At 38.7% G+C, this 14,517-nt stretch overlaps 1 protein-coding gene across 2 annotated transcripts; it reads right to left on the bottom strand.

Annotated features, from left to right (window-relative positions):
* Positions 1-48: 48 nt before the first annotated feature.
* Positions 49-7,404, bottom strand: si:dkey-283b15.2 (neuronal pentraxin-1). 2 transcript variants are annotated; one of them, XM_058647534.1, is made up of 6 exons: positions 7,326-7,404; positions 4,449-5,386; positions 3,202-3,652; positions 2,418-2,662; positions 1,572-1,751; positions 49-1,172 (listed from the first exon to the last, which is right to left on the bottom strand). In XM_058647534.1, exons 2-6 carry the CDS (start codon positions 5,139-5,141, stop codon positions 963-965), a joined length of 1,779 nt encoding a protein of 592 aa, XP_058503517.1. In that variant the 5' UTR covers positions 5,142-5,386; positions 7,326-7,404; the 3' UTR covers positions 49-962. The 2 variants fall into 2 exon arrangements, with proteins under 2 accessions (XP_058503517.1, XP_058503518.1); XM_058647535.1 differs by having other exon boundaries at positions 3,202-3,649.
* Positions 7,405-14,517: the final 7,113 nt, after the last annotated feature.

Below are 14,517 nucleotides of genomic sequence, written 5' to 3'. Positions count from 1 at the left end.
TAAGGTTAAAAGAATCAGTTGGACCAACACAAACCTCTGTACACAGAATGAAGAACAAAGATGTATATTTCACACTTATTATTATTGTTCAATTGTCTAAACTGTGAAAAAAAGCACATCAAAGTTGTAACTTGGCTTACATTCAGTGTTTTATATACAGTTGAGTAGCAAATATACAGAAAAGGCCAAATCATCTCAGAAAATAAAAAGCCACATCACAAGAACCTTATTTCACCACATACTGTATGTCATTCACAACATTAAAGTCACATTTATGCAAAATAAAATGATAAATGTCAGGTTTGTTCAGTGAGCACACCTGCACTGTAGAACATACAAAAGTGTCTAAGAACACTAAATTTGCCTCACTGACTTTTTTTATTATTTCTTTTAAAAGAAAACATCAGACAGTCTATCTCTGATACACTGAAGATCAAAGTAACTTCATGACATTGACTAATCCTACAGTTTCTTTGGTAAATTAGCTGTACCTTTCATGGAAACTCTTCAAAAAAGAGAACCCAGAGTATAAAGAATGATTTCTCATCACATTTTCTATCAGTATCAAACTAAACAAGGTAGTGTGTCACGTCACAACAGAAATAACCTCATGTCTGCTAACATTAACATTAACAGAGATCCCACTGTGTTTAGTCTTATCAACAGTATGACAATATGCCACATACAAATATGTCTTAAACACCAGCAGTAACTAAGATCAAAGATCACCAAGTCTCAACACCACATCTGTCAACACAGATTTAAGTCTGCATTTGATTATTTCAATAATCAAAAAGTCACTGTTTAAGTTAAACGGAAGGCAATGATTCAAAGAGTGAAGGAGTCAGCACCTCTGAATGATCATCCTGTCAAAAGGACTGATGTTCAAAGAGACTGTTATTTTTATTTTTGCACTGTCCTCATGTTCCAGGATAACTCCACGCTGATTCTTCGTGGGCCTTTCAGTGACATGGGTCAAACGGGAATCTGGCGACGCCCCCGTGAAGCTCCACCTCCGTGTCAGACCATGCGATGACGTCTCCTCTGAGGTAACTGCTGCAGGAGGCCAGGCTGTAGATGTCCTCGGCACTCAGGACATGTGACCACATGTGCAGGTCGGCCATCTCGCCCACAAATGACTGAGTGGCATCAAAACGGCCCCCAAGAGTGTCCTGAGAAAAGAGACACAAATGAACAAACCTTTCTAAGCCTGTATGGTTGTTTTGGCACATAGAATAAGACAGAATTGATGTCCAGCTTGAATGGTTTCTGAAATGCAGATTAAGTCTATCTGTTCCATACGACTCTTGAGATATCTAGACAGAGGAGTCTGGAATTTGAATAAAAACACAAAGAAGTGTCCTTAACAAAACCTGGTAGATCAGCTGCTGTTTACACACAAACACTCCCTCAGTCCGGTCTGATAGTATTGCTTGACAGAGTCTGTTTTCATTGTCGAAGAAAAATCGCTCACAGACAAAAACACTATGTATCTTCTTTACTGTATTATATTATATATTTTTTTTCTGCATCTTGAAAGAACAAAAACAGAAATGGCTTCCTGTCGTTACCTGTTCCTGTCCCAGGATGAAGATCCCTCCAGGTTTGATTGGGCGCCAGGGAGACAGATTACTCCCTGATCCTCTCTGCACGCCGTCCTGGTAGGCCTCCCAATGTCCATCCCGTGTTGACCAGGTCACACACACATGGTGCCACTTCCCATCACTCACAGACAGGGGCAATGTCACCGCCTACATGTGGGAGGACGAGGTGAGACATTTATAAAAGCGTGTCCTTGAATAATGTATATTTACTACAGGCATGCAGTTTGTTAATCATATTCATTCCCTCGCTCTAAAAGCTCATGTTTTTTGCTAGTGTTTGTGAGTTTGTGAGCAATATCATTTAAAAAAAGTTAGGAACATATGTTTTAAGAGTTGTCTAGCGATGTATTGTTATGGCCCAAAGAAGAAATTATTAGATTTTGGTCATCCAGAAGCAGATTAAGGACTTTTTTTTTTTAAACAATGCTTTTATTGTGAGATTTTCTTCAATAACTCTGCTAACACAGTCAGTATTGCTTTCAAAACAATCATGCATAATAAACCTCAGAGGTCTGTGCTCTTTGAGTTCTTTCTCTCTTTTATTTTATCTATTTCTTTTATGAATTAACACTTTTGTCCACAAGTTATATTTCACAAAATCTGTCAGTTTTTAAACCCTGCTTTCAAACAATGAACACAACAAAGTGAGCAACAATAAGTTGCAAATTATAAAGATATAAAGAAACATTTTGGGGGATATTTAAATATTGTTATTCAAATTGCTAAGTGAAAATATGTGAAAAGTATAGAGAAACACTTTACTCCCTCGTTTGAGGATTTCTCAGTGTTAATTTCGTGTTCCTTTTCTCTCACCTTGTCATCAATCAGCAGCTCTAAAGGATTGTCCCCCCACTCAATGAGCACCAGCTCATTGGACTGTCCAGGGGCGGAGTAAGAAAAGGGCGTCCCCATGCTGTGTCCCACGCCCGTCTTCATCCAGAGACACAGAGTCAGGGCGAAGATTTCCTGCAGCAGAGGCCTCTTCACCCGCCCGTACATGTAGTTAGTTCTCATGGGGAAACTGAGCTGGAAAGCATCAGGATTTTTCTTGCTGGGGCCTGTTTTCAAGGAAACACATCACTTACTGCAATGTCAAACTAATGAAAATATTCAGATTTATTTTACACCATTTTTGGCAAGTCCTTTCTTCTTCTTCTTCAGCTGCTTAATACAGTACATACATTAAAGGTCCAGTGTGTAACATTTAGGAGTTTATGGGTTTATAGGCAGAAATTTAAATTGAAAATGCTTTGTTTTATATACATATGTATATATGTATATATATATATATATGTATATACATATATATATATATGTATATACATATATATATATATTTATATATATATATATATACATACAGTATATACTGTATACTCCAGGCAAGAGCCTTACTTTACATCTTGTGCCCAAATGGACAAAGTAGTCAAAGGAAGGAATGACATCATTTCTGGTACATGAAGGCCACCGTAGTCTCCTTTGGAAAGAGAGGGGTGAGTCCTTTTTTGATACAATTTGCAGCCTCAACATTAGAGGTCACGTATTCTTACACACTGGACCTTGCGTTGTGTTTATGTGTTTAGACGTCGTTGTGTACCTGTGAGGTGCAGCTGGTTGAGCACATTCTCCAGTTTGGAGTGGAAACCAGGTCGGGGCCCTTGTGCTCTGTAACCCGTGTGTGGAAAGTGACTGTGATTGTCTGCTTCATTACTGTGATGGTCGTCATCATCATCATCGTGGTCATCATGGTCGTCATGACTACCGTCTGCATCATGATGGTCGTCACTGTGGTCGTCATCATGGTGATCGCTGTGGTTCCTGCCGTCGTCGTGGCCACCGTGATGTCTGTCGTCGTGGTCATCATCGTGGTGGTCACTCAAGTGTCCGTCGGCGTGGTGATCGTCACCGCCGTGATGGTCTTCATTGTCGCTGTGACCGCTGTGGTCGTCGTGATGGTGATGGTGCAGCCGCTCCTCCAGGGCGCTGATCTTCCTCTGCAGCAGCTCCTTCAGCGAGCTGGAGTAGGTGGTGGATGTGTTACTCTTCTGCTGAGAGAGATTAGAGAGAAGAAGTGGGGTGAGGCCTTTATCATCGTATCACTTAAGTCACTTAAGTCACTTATGTGCTGTGACTCCCACTTACAACACACAGAACGAAGGCATCAGAGCTGCTTTGTGGGAGAATCATGGATCGGAGAATTTGTCTCTGTAGAGCATGTATTTTGCACCTGTGTGCCTGCTGTTTACAGCCTCTAACTATGTTGGACAATATACTTTTGAGTCCCTCTCACACTCTGTATCTCTGTATCTGCCTCTGCTTGTTTTCCTCTCAGGTAATCCAGGCTTTATCCTGCTGCATGCCCTGATTACCAGTCTGTCAACGGAGATCATGATAATTACTGCTGATCTTAGACCCGTGCCACCCCTCCAACACACACACACACACACACTGAAGCTTCTGGCATCTGTCTGTGATCATGAATCCCTACATCAGGTAACAAAAGAGGGGAAAAAAGAGATGTAGATCACCCAAAGTTCTTCCAGAACCCCTCATAGAAGAGTCTCTTACACGAGTGACGTCCTTTTCTAACTCTAACTAATGTAGTGATTGGCTTTGGGTGATTATGTAATTAATTGTACCTTTGTCTAAAATACTTAGCAGGCATACTACTTAGGGATTTGTTTATCTGACTAATAACCCACTGACGTCAGCACTAATGTGCTCTCCTAGTTTGATTTCCTTTCTTTGACTCGCTCTCTCTGAAATGCACATTGCCTTGCTTAAGTTCCTGTACCTGTGTTGATGTTATGTTGCAGGTAAAAAGTTGAAAAAAAGTTTCCTCACCTGTAGGTTGTCCAGCCTGTCCTTGAGTGCCTGCAGCATCCTCTCCATCTGCTCCGTTGATGATGTGATGTCCCCCGGTGTCACATGTTTATCCTTCCCCTGGTTGTTGTTGCTGTTGTGGCCTCTGTCCAATCGTTGCCCCCCTACAGAGGGGTTGTGCGGTGAGTCTGGTATGAAGTTGCTGTTGCCATGGTGACCTTGCTGGTTGCTATGGTGCCCGTGGTCAGTGTGCGGGTGAGGACTGGCCACCCCTGCATGATGGGAGAATGAGGCAGTGCCGTGGTGGTCGTCGTGAGGCGTCACACCGTGGCTGAAGCCCTCACACAGAGACAGCTTGGCTGTCAGCTCTCTAATGGTCTCCCTCTGGTCCAGGATGGTCTCTTTCTGTCGCACAAGGCTCTCCCTGAGGTGGAGGATGGTGGCTTTGGCCTCCTCGCTCGCCCCCCACCACCCAGCAGGAGGTGCACTTTGATGGCCTGGTCCGCTGGGCCCCGGCGCTCCTGCGCCTGGACCTGCTGTGGGGAAGCAGGAAGGGTCTGTATCCACAGGAATGGGGGTGCAGACAAAGCGTGGGTGAGCTCCGTATTCATAGTCTGACCCTGAAGTGGCAGATGCTTGGCAGAGGAGAAGTGAAAGTAGAGAAGACACAATGGGAGCAAGGTGTAGAAACTGAGAGTTCCTCATCATCTCCATCCACAGTTCAGCCAGAAACACTGAGGAGCTCGGCTTCACTTCACAGTGTGGGATGCCAGTCAAAGTAAAGACTGTCCCGATTTCTTTGCTGTTGTGAAGGAGACATCATGGATCAAGACAACAAAGTATCCTCTCATCTGTGAAGAATAAATCAAATTCTTTGATCTGTTTTTCGATGAGAGAATTGTTTTTCCTCTCGATGTCACGTTGTGTGTTTCTCTCTGTCTCTGGAGAGTGAACTAAACCTGAAAGACAAAACATCAGCTCTCAGATAAAGGTCAGTCACAGCGAGTGGGCGCTATAATAAGAGCAAGTGTCCAATAATGTGCTTTAGATTTCTGTTAAACCAGCAGCACCTGAGACTGAATGCTTTGTGGTGTTTTGTGGTATAAGATATTTCCATTACACTCAGGTCAGGTCTATGTCATGTCTCTTTTTGCTGCTGTACGACGACACGACGACAACACGTTTTGGACCAGACTATAAAGGTCTTGAGTTGTCAGCGGTGTGAAGTTTTTGCCCTCACTGTCTGACCTGTATACTTACATGGCACAGGCGTGTGCCAGAACAAGCAGAGCCTGCTCAGACAAGGATTAGCCCGAGTGAGAGACGTGACTTCCTGACTGGAGCAGCCAGCGAGATTTCTGCTCCTCTCTTGCTGAGATGGCTTTGACTTCCCAGTAGCCCTAGTAGTTCTTGAGTGTACTTTGATGCTTGATTCAGGATTTCATAGCCCAGTGAGCTGGCTGATAACACTGAAACAGTGCAAATATGAAGGTATCACGTGTCTATATCATAAAAGGGGAGCTGACCTCTCTGAAACTGCATCATGTCCTTCATTATACAGGGTCGGCATTTTGAAATGGCACACACGTGATGTGGCCACTAAAGCTCACCGGCCACCTGCTGCCTGCACTGAGTAGCCTCTACGTTGTGTATGTATGTTTGTGTTGATAGGTCATGCATGATTTACTATACTTTATAAATAATAAAACAGAGAGAGAAGAAATACACATACACAAAACCTATACTTGTGTTAAGAAAGGAATTCTCTGCCTTTATTGAAATACCAACAAAGAATATACCGCTGCAGAATCATTTTAAACATCTAATTACATGTAGAAACTAAGTGCTTGTAACGCACCTTTGTCAAACTGTAATAGTGTCTAAAGGTGGAACAACTTATGCCCTTGCAGCCCTTTTTGTGATTTACGGGGTTTAGCGAGGAGAGACAGATGGTGGAGGACAAGAATCGTCTCACACCCAATCTCCACTGTTAATTAACCTAATTACAAACACTTGTACCTGTGACCTTAGTCAGAGATAAGTGAGCTTCTTTATAATCCACGGACACTGGGCTCGTTCACCATCTCTGCACCATATGGTCAATGTGGGTATTTAAGTTGTGTGATTATTTCCACATTAAAAACTGATGACAGCAGTGCGACCTGTCATTGAAACACATAGTGGATGAAATGAAGCACTTTGCATTTGTTGACAATTATCATTATCAACATTGTTGGGACATTTTGTCAAAACACAGAATGGAGAAGAAAAGCGTGATGTGTGTGACGTGTGATGTCAAAGCAAACGATTTTTAAACAGTCCTTTCTTCTTAGCACTGTTCTTGTATGGACAATAATATCTATTATACATTTTTAGTTCATGAGTCAGTGCTCCCTCTCTGACCAACCAGAAAACATAACTCTAGATAAAAGGAAGAATAAAACTTCACTACATTCTTTTCATAATCGATGAATCTGTTGAGTAATCGTTTGTCCGTAAAATGTCAAAAAAACGTTAACAAATGTCCATCAGTGTTTGTCAAACCAGGAAATGATGATGATCTCAAAATGTCTTGTTTTGTCCTCAAACCAAAATGATTCCGTTTTTAATGATTTCTTTGTTATATGGAGCAAAGAAACCTAGATAATATTCACATTTAAGAAGCTGAAATACTCAGAAATCTTGTTTTGATCATGAAAAAATCTTCACACTGATTAATCAAAAATAGTTAACGATTCATTTTATAATCGATTAACCGAGTAATTGTGTCAGCTCTAGTTTCCTTGTCTTTGCCTGTAAATGGTAACACTGGCTCTTCACTGGCCTTCTGCTTAAAACGTGTTATGACAACACTTAACACAGTATAAACAATATTAAATACACTGTTTATCTCCTTACCTTAGAGTCGCTGTGAGTGCAGGTGAGTGCGTGAAGTTGTTGTGAGTGATTAGAGTGAGAGAGATTTATTCATCTCCTTATGTCCCTCCCTCATTTACTCCTCTCCTCTCTCCTCCTCTCATCCCTTTCCTCCTTGTTGTTGTTATTTCCTGGGAAGACCACACCTCTTTTCCTGTCAACTCAACCATCTCTACGCTATGTTTCCATTGGTGTGGGTTCATCTGTAAGTCGGTCCTTCTGTTAGTATCTTCCTGTATACAGGAAGTCTTTCCTCTCTTTTTTGACGGATCAATCAGAATCTGTTTGTGATGAGTTGGTGATCAACCCGATATGTTTTACGCCACTGATATGTTCATGCTATTTTCAAGAAATCTCCATCTCTTCTAATTGTCAAAACTGTAAAAAGAAATCACATCTATTTCAAAGCTCACTGGATTTGAATGAAAATGGAGTATTTGTATGCAGGATCAGACTAAGCTTCAGGATCTGATCCAGATTACGGATTTGGTGGCAAATTAATTTAACATGGTTCGCTCCCATCTCATCCCACTCCAAGTTCAGATGTATATGTGTATCAGCGACATCTTGTCATTATTTTGTAAGATAGATATAGATATAGATATAGATGTTTAGAGTTTTTATATCAAACCCATGTGCAACAATTACCATGACAATACATTTACATTACATTTGAAAAGGAGTAGACAGAAGTATAAACTTATATGTACCTGTACCCCATTCCTATTACACACAACTCAATTTATACACTACTTTATCCCATCACTTAATATTTACACATTTACAGTATTGTATACAATGTTCTCAGAACAACACAAGAACATGTCTGACTTTAAACACGACCATTTCCATCACCGTCCCGGATTCAACTGCTGTTCATCATCCTTATATTTATTTAAAATGGATCTATTCTTTTAAACTGATTTATGTTTTTACTCTGCTTGAATTAAATGTTAGACTGTTCCGTAATTTAACCCCCGAGATTGAATCACACATACTTTTTAAAGTTGTCCTGGCACATTGCATTTTTTAGTTTAGTTTCCCTCTTAAATGATATCCCCCTTGTCTTTCTGAAACAACGTCTTTATTTTATTAGGAGGTAAATGATTTCTTGCTTTGAAGATGGTCATAGTTATCAGCTGGTAAAGTTCCATACAGATCCAGAGAGTCTTCTCAGTCCAGTGAATCAAAATGTAAACATTTTAGCTGCCAGTACAGTATGTGAGATATTTTTGTGGGCTTCCATAGTTTGTAACTCTTCTTATTATTGTCCTGGAACATTAGTTTTGTTATTATCACAGAAAATGATCTTGCTCTGACAAACAAATGTTTAAAAATATACTGTATACATTTTATTCCTTCAAACAGGACACAAACACTGGCTTCAGCTGCTCCAGGACAGCGTCACACCGCTCACCTACATCTAAGCACGAGACTAATTGGCCTGATTAATTCTGTGTCTGACTGGCAGCCTGAGAGGACGTGACGGGACAGCAGATGGCTGCTGTGAGCTCAACACACAAACAACAATGCAGGCTGAACCATGATTAAGAGCAGACACTTATACTTACATTAACTTTAGATTACAGGTTCAGACACAGTGGCATATGTTGGACTACTGTCTCCTTGTCAGGCTTCTGATTAAAACATACACACAACAATGAAAATCATTTTTGTGACATAGACACTTTACAGAATATGTGACTTTGTGTTAAAACTGAGGGATTTCTCGTCATTTTACTTCGTATATCTCACAGAGCTTTATGAAATATAAAACTCCAGTTCACTCTTTTTTTCTGATGATGAAGCGCAGAGAAACTGAAGTGTCTAACTTCACTCTCAAACAATCTGAGCAGAAATTAGAAAATTCCAGCTTCTTGCTGTCAGTTTTGGGTGGATTAAACCTTTAAAACATGAGGCTTTTAGAGTGGGGGTGTCCAAACTTTTTTAACACGGGCCAGATTTGATAATGTGAATATGTTCTTCACACTTTTTTTAACATTAACTTTTACATACAAATGCACTGTTTAATTAAAATTAGTCATCCAGCTATGAAATTTTTGTAACATTTTGGACTTCATACTAACCTACAACATTTTGATCAAATTTTGAACGACATACAAAACTATGACATTTTGATCAAATGTTGAACGACATACTAAACTACAACATTTTGATCAAATTTTGAACGACATACTAAACTATGACATTTTTGTCTCATTTTGGACAACATACTCAACTATAAAATTTTTGTCGCCCAAAATCGATCAAAAAAGACATACTATAGTATGTTGTCCAAAATCAGTCAAAAAATTCATCGTATAGTATGTCGTCCAAAATCAGTCAAAAAAGTCATAGTATAGTATTGTACAAAATCAGTCAAAAAAGTCATAGTATAGTATGTCGTCCAAAGTGAGACAAAAAAGTCATAATATAGTATGTCGTACAAAATGAGACAAAAAAGTCATAGTATAGTATCTCGTACAAAATCAGTCAAAAAAGTCATAGTATAGTATGTCGTCCAAAATGAGACAAAAAAGTCATAGTATAGTATGTCGTCCAAAGTGAGACAAAAAGTCATAGTATAATATGTCGTCCAAAGTGAGACAAAAAGTCATAGTATAATATGTCGTCCAAAATGAGACAAAAAAGTCATAGTATAGTATATCGTCCAAAATGAGACCAAAAAGACATAGTATAGTATGTCGTCCAAAATGTGAAAAAAAGTCATAGTATAGTATGTTGTGCAAAAGGAGACAAAAAAGTCATAGTATAGTATGTCGTCCAAAATGAGAAAAAAAGTCATAGTATAGTATGTTGTGCAAAATGAGACAAAAAAGTCATAGTATAGTATGTTGTCCAAAATCAGTCAAAAAAGTCATAGTATAGTATATCGTCCAAAATGAGACCAAAAAGTCATAGTATAGTGTGTCGTCCAAAATGAGACCAAAAAGACATAGTATAGTATGTCGTCCAAAATGAGACCAAAAGGTCATAGTATAGTGTGTCGTCCAAAATGAGACCAAAAAGTCATAGTATAGTGTGTCGTCCAAAATGAGACCAAAAAGACATAGTATAGTATGTCGTCCAAAATGAGGAAAAAAAAGTCATAGTATAGTATGTTGTGCAAAATGAGACAAAAAAGTCTTGGTATAGTTTGTCGTCCAAAATGAGACCAAAAAGACATAGTATAGTATGTCGTCCAAAATGACACCAAAAAGACATAGTATAGTATGTTGTCCAAAATCAGTCAAAAAAGTCATAGTATAGTATATCGTCCAAAATGAGACCAAAAAGTCATAGTATAGTGTGTCGTCCAAAATTAGACCAAAAAGACATAGTATAGTATGTCGTCCAAAATGAGACCAAAAAGACATAGTATAGTATGTCGTCCAAAATGAGAAAAAAAGTCATAGTATAGTATGTTGTTCAAAATGAGACAAAAAAGTCTTAGTATAGTTTGTCGTTCAAAATGAGACCAAAAAGACATAGTATAGTATGTCGTCCAAAATGAGACCAAAAAGTCATAGTATAGTATGTTGTCCAAAATCAGTCAAAAAAGTCATAGTATAGTATATCGTCCAAAATGAGACCAAAAAGTCATAGTATAGTGTGTCGTCCAAAATGAGACCAAAAAGACATAGTATAGTATGTCGTCCAAAATGAGACCAAAAGGTCATAGTATAGTGTGTCGTCCAAAATGAGACCAAAAAGTCATAGTATAGTGTGTCGTCCAAAATGAGACCAAAAAGACATAGTATAGTATGTCGTCCAAAATGAGGAAAAAAAAGTCATAGTATAGTATGTTGTGCAAAATGAGACAAAAAAGTCTTGGTATAGTTTGTCGTCCAAAATGAGACCAAAAAGACATAGTATAGTATGTCGTCCAAAATGACACCAAAAAGACATAGTATAGTATGTTGTCCAAAATCAGTCAAAAAAGTCATAGTATAGTATATCGTCCAAAATGAGACCAAAAAGTCATAGTATAGTGTGTCGTCCAAAATTAGACCAAAAAGACATAGTATAGTATGTCGTCCAAAATGAGACCAAAAAGACATAGTATAGTATGTCGTCCAAAATGAGAAAAAAAGTCATAGTATAGTATGTTGTTCAAAATGAGACAAAAAAGTCTTAGTATAGTTTGTCGTCCAAAATGAGACCAAAAAGACATAGTATAGTATGTCGTCCAAAATGAGACCAAAAAGTCATAGTATAGTATGTTGTCCAAAATCAGTCAAAAAAGTCATAGTATAGTATATCGTCCAAAATGAGACCAAAAAGACATAGTATAGTATGTCGTCCAAAATGAGACCAAAAAGACATAGTATAGTATGTCGTCCAAAATGTGAAAAAAAGTCATAGTATAGTATGTTGTGCAAAAGGAGACATTAAAGTCATAGTATAGTATGTCGTCCAAAATGAGAAAAAAAGTCATAGTATAGTATGTTGTGCAAAATGAGACAAAAAAGTCATAGTATAGTATGTTGTCCAAAATCAGTCAAACAAGTCATAGTATAGTATGTCGTCCAAAATGAGACCAAAAAGTCATAGTATAGTGTGTCGTCCAAAATGAGACCAAAAAGACATAGTATAGTATGTCGTCCAAAATGAGACCAAAAAGTCATAGTATAGTGTGTCGTCCAAAATGAGACCAAAAAGACATAGTATAGTATGTCGTCCAAAATGAGACCAAAAAGTCATAGTATAGTGTGTCGTCCAAAATGAGACAAAAAGACATAGTATAGTATATCGTCCAAAATGAGAAAAAAGTCATAGTATAGTATGTTGTGCAAAATGAGACAAAAAAGTCTTAGTATAGTTTGTCGTCCAAAATGAGACCAAAAAGACATAGTATAGTATGTCGTCCAAAATGAGACCAAAAAGTCATAGTATAGTATGTCGTGCAAAATGAGACCAAAAAGTCATAATAGAGTATGTCATCCAAAATCAGTCAAAAAAGTCATAGTATAGAATGTGGTCCAAAATGAGAAAAAAAAGTCATAGTATAGTATGTTGTCCAAAATCACTCAAAAAAGTCATAGTTTAGTATATTGTCCAAAATCGATCAAAAAAGTCACAGTATAGTATGTCGTCCAAAATTAGACAAAAAAGTCCATTACTTTTCAAATTTTGGAAGAAATTTGGACGAAATAACGCCTGCATTATAAAATCTGAAAATGTCCAAAAAAGTAAGTCCCAAGTCTTGTGATCCCATTCATGTGTATGTGGAAATTATTCACAGTTTTTGCAATTTTTATCGCCATAGTTGCTCGAAATGGTTACAAAAGTAAAAGCACACCATTCCCTTCACCAAACTGCACATTTGGGAATTAGGAGAATTTGGACACTCTAAATTGACCATAGGTGTGAGTGTCAAGATGTAAACAGAGCTGGATTTGTCTGAAAGTAAATGTTGATCTCACCAGGGTATAACACACACACACACACACACACACACACACACAAATCAATTTTATAATGAATGGCTGATAAAAAGTTATACCTGAGAAAACACACAGAGGTCATTCCAGCTCAGTTTTTGTTAAGTTTTGATATGGTCCATTTGGACAAAATCCAAGTTCAAACACTTTAACCTGTTTCATTTCATTCCTCCGTCAGTATGTTCAGTGTCAGTGTCATGAGGTTAAAGGGATGGATGGGTGAGACATGTATAACTCGTTATTGTATAGCTCTGATGTTCCTCTCAACACTGGACACTGACCCAGAACCTCACAGAAGAAAACACTTGTCTGCCACAGCTGTCAAACTGAAGGCTACACTGACGATGGAAGAGTCTTATGAATGGTGAGATGATCCTCGACCAAACTGTCTCCATTCAGAACTCTGTTGGTGTTGGTGTGTTTTTGACTGTGTGGAGAGGTGATGAGCTGCTGTGATGAGGTAAGGACACAAAATAAGGCCCCTGAATGTCTCATTTCCTGACACTGTCAACAATGCCTGGATTTCTTTTGGAATGTCACAAATGTAAATGCATGTTTGGAGGTTTTTTTGTATTTTTATTTTTTTATTTTCTTCCCATCTATTTGTTTTTGTTATCAAACCACATATTTACAGGTGTAGGTGTGTAAAACTTCAGTCTGCACTTATTGTACCACTGTTACATCTCCTGCAGGACAAGCGCTGCAGGGAGTCATGCTGCCATCCTGTGGTAAAAGGCTGCAACTGCAACACAACTCAACTGCACTCAATCTTATACAGGTCATGTACTGTATATGAATAAAAACAAATAATGAGATTTGTGTCCCCTTGTCTTTTTTGCAAGACACAAGAAATAACCCCAACCTTGTTAAAAAAGTAACTAAGTGACTTTTACTAAACTTTAAAAACAAGTTTCTTTTTTACTTTAACTTGAGTACATGTTTAGACCAGTACTTTTACTTGTACTTAGGTAAATAGTGGTACTTTTACTTGAGTAGAACATTTCAGTACTCTGAATCTCACACATCAAGTGTCAGTCCAGTAGTAAGTAAAGTAAAGTGGCTTAATGAAGATCTGGTCACTGCTGACTCTCAACTTTTCCCACCACATTACAATCCTCCTCTTTAGGACCTTCATGTTGATGTAAACCTTTTACTCTTCATCACTTTATTGCAGTTGATGAAAGGCTTGTGTCTATGCAGGCAGGGCCTCCTCCTCCTCCTCCTCCTCCTCCTCTCTGTGAGTGTGAGAATGGGGAGCAGCAGGAATGCGTGATGGGCTCTGGTGTATGTGGGCCAGTGATGGCCCTGTGTGTGTGTGTGTGTGTGCGCGCGCATTAAGGTTAATGTCACATTATGGGGACTTGTCTTCCTTATGGTCCCCATAACATAAATTACTACCTTTTAAGGTGAAGACTTGTTTTAAGGTTAGGTTAAGGTTAGGGTTAGGGTTAGGATTAGAATTAGGATTAGGCCAGTAGTAATTCTGGTTAAGGTTAGAGTAAGTCTCCAGTCAATGCAATGTCCTCTGAAGTCATGGAAACCATTTGTGTGTGTGTGTGTGTGTTTGAGGCTGTCCAGGTATTACTGATGTTGTGGGGACCTAAACCTGTTCACACAGTCCCATTATGGGGACTTGTCTTCCTTGTGGGGACAAAAAGCAAGTCCCCTTAACGTAAATGACTACATTTTAAGGTGAAGATATGTTCTAAGGTTAGGTTGAGGTTAGGGTC

This window comes from Solea solea, chromosome 13 (genome assembly GCF_958295425.1).
Source record: "Solea solea chromosome 13, fSolSol10.1, whole genome shotgun sequence".
NCBI lineage: Eukaryota > Metazoa > Chordata > Actinopteri > Pleuronectiformes > Soleidae > Solea > Solea solea.
This window is presented reverse-complemented; position numbering and strand designations above follow the sequence as displayed.

What these genes read in the sequence shown, in the direction of transcription:
- si:dkey-283b15.2 (XM_058647534.1), bottom strand. Translation starts at nt 5,141, where the DNA reads ATGGAGATGATGAGGAACTCTCAGTTTCTACACCTTGCTCCCATTGTG. An exon ending in AGCTGCTGATTGATGACAAG is followed by an intron (nt 1,752 to 2,417) that starts GTGAGAGAAAAG and finishes TCCCACATGTAG; the next exon opens with GCGGTGACATTGCCCCTGTC. An exon ending in TCATCCTGGGACAGGAACAG is followed by an intron (nt 1,173 to 1,571) that starts GTAACGACAGGA and finishes CTCTTTTCTCAG; the next exon opens with GACACTCTTGGGGGCCGTTT.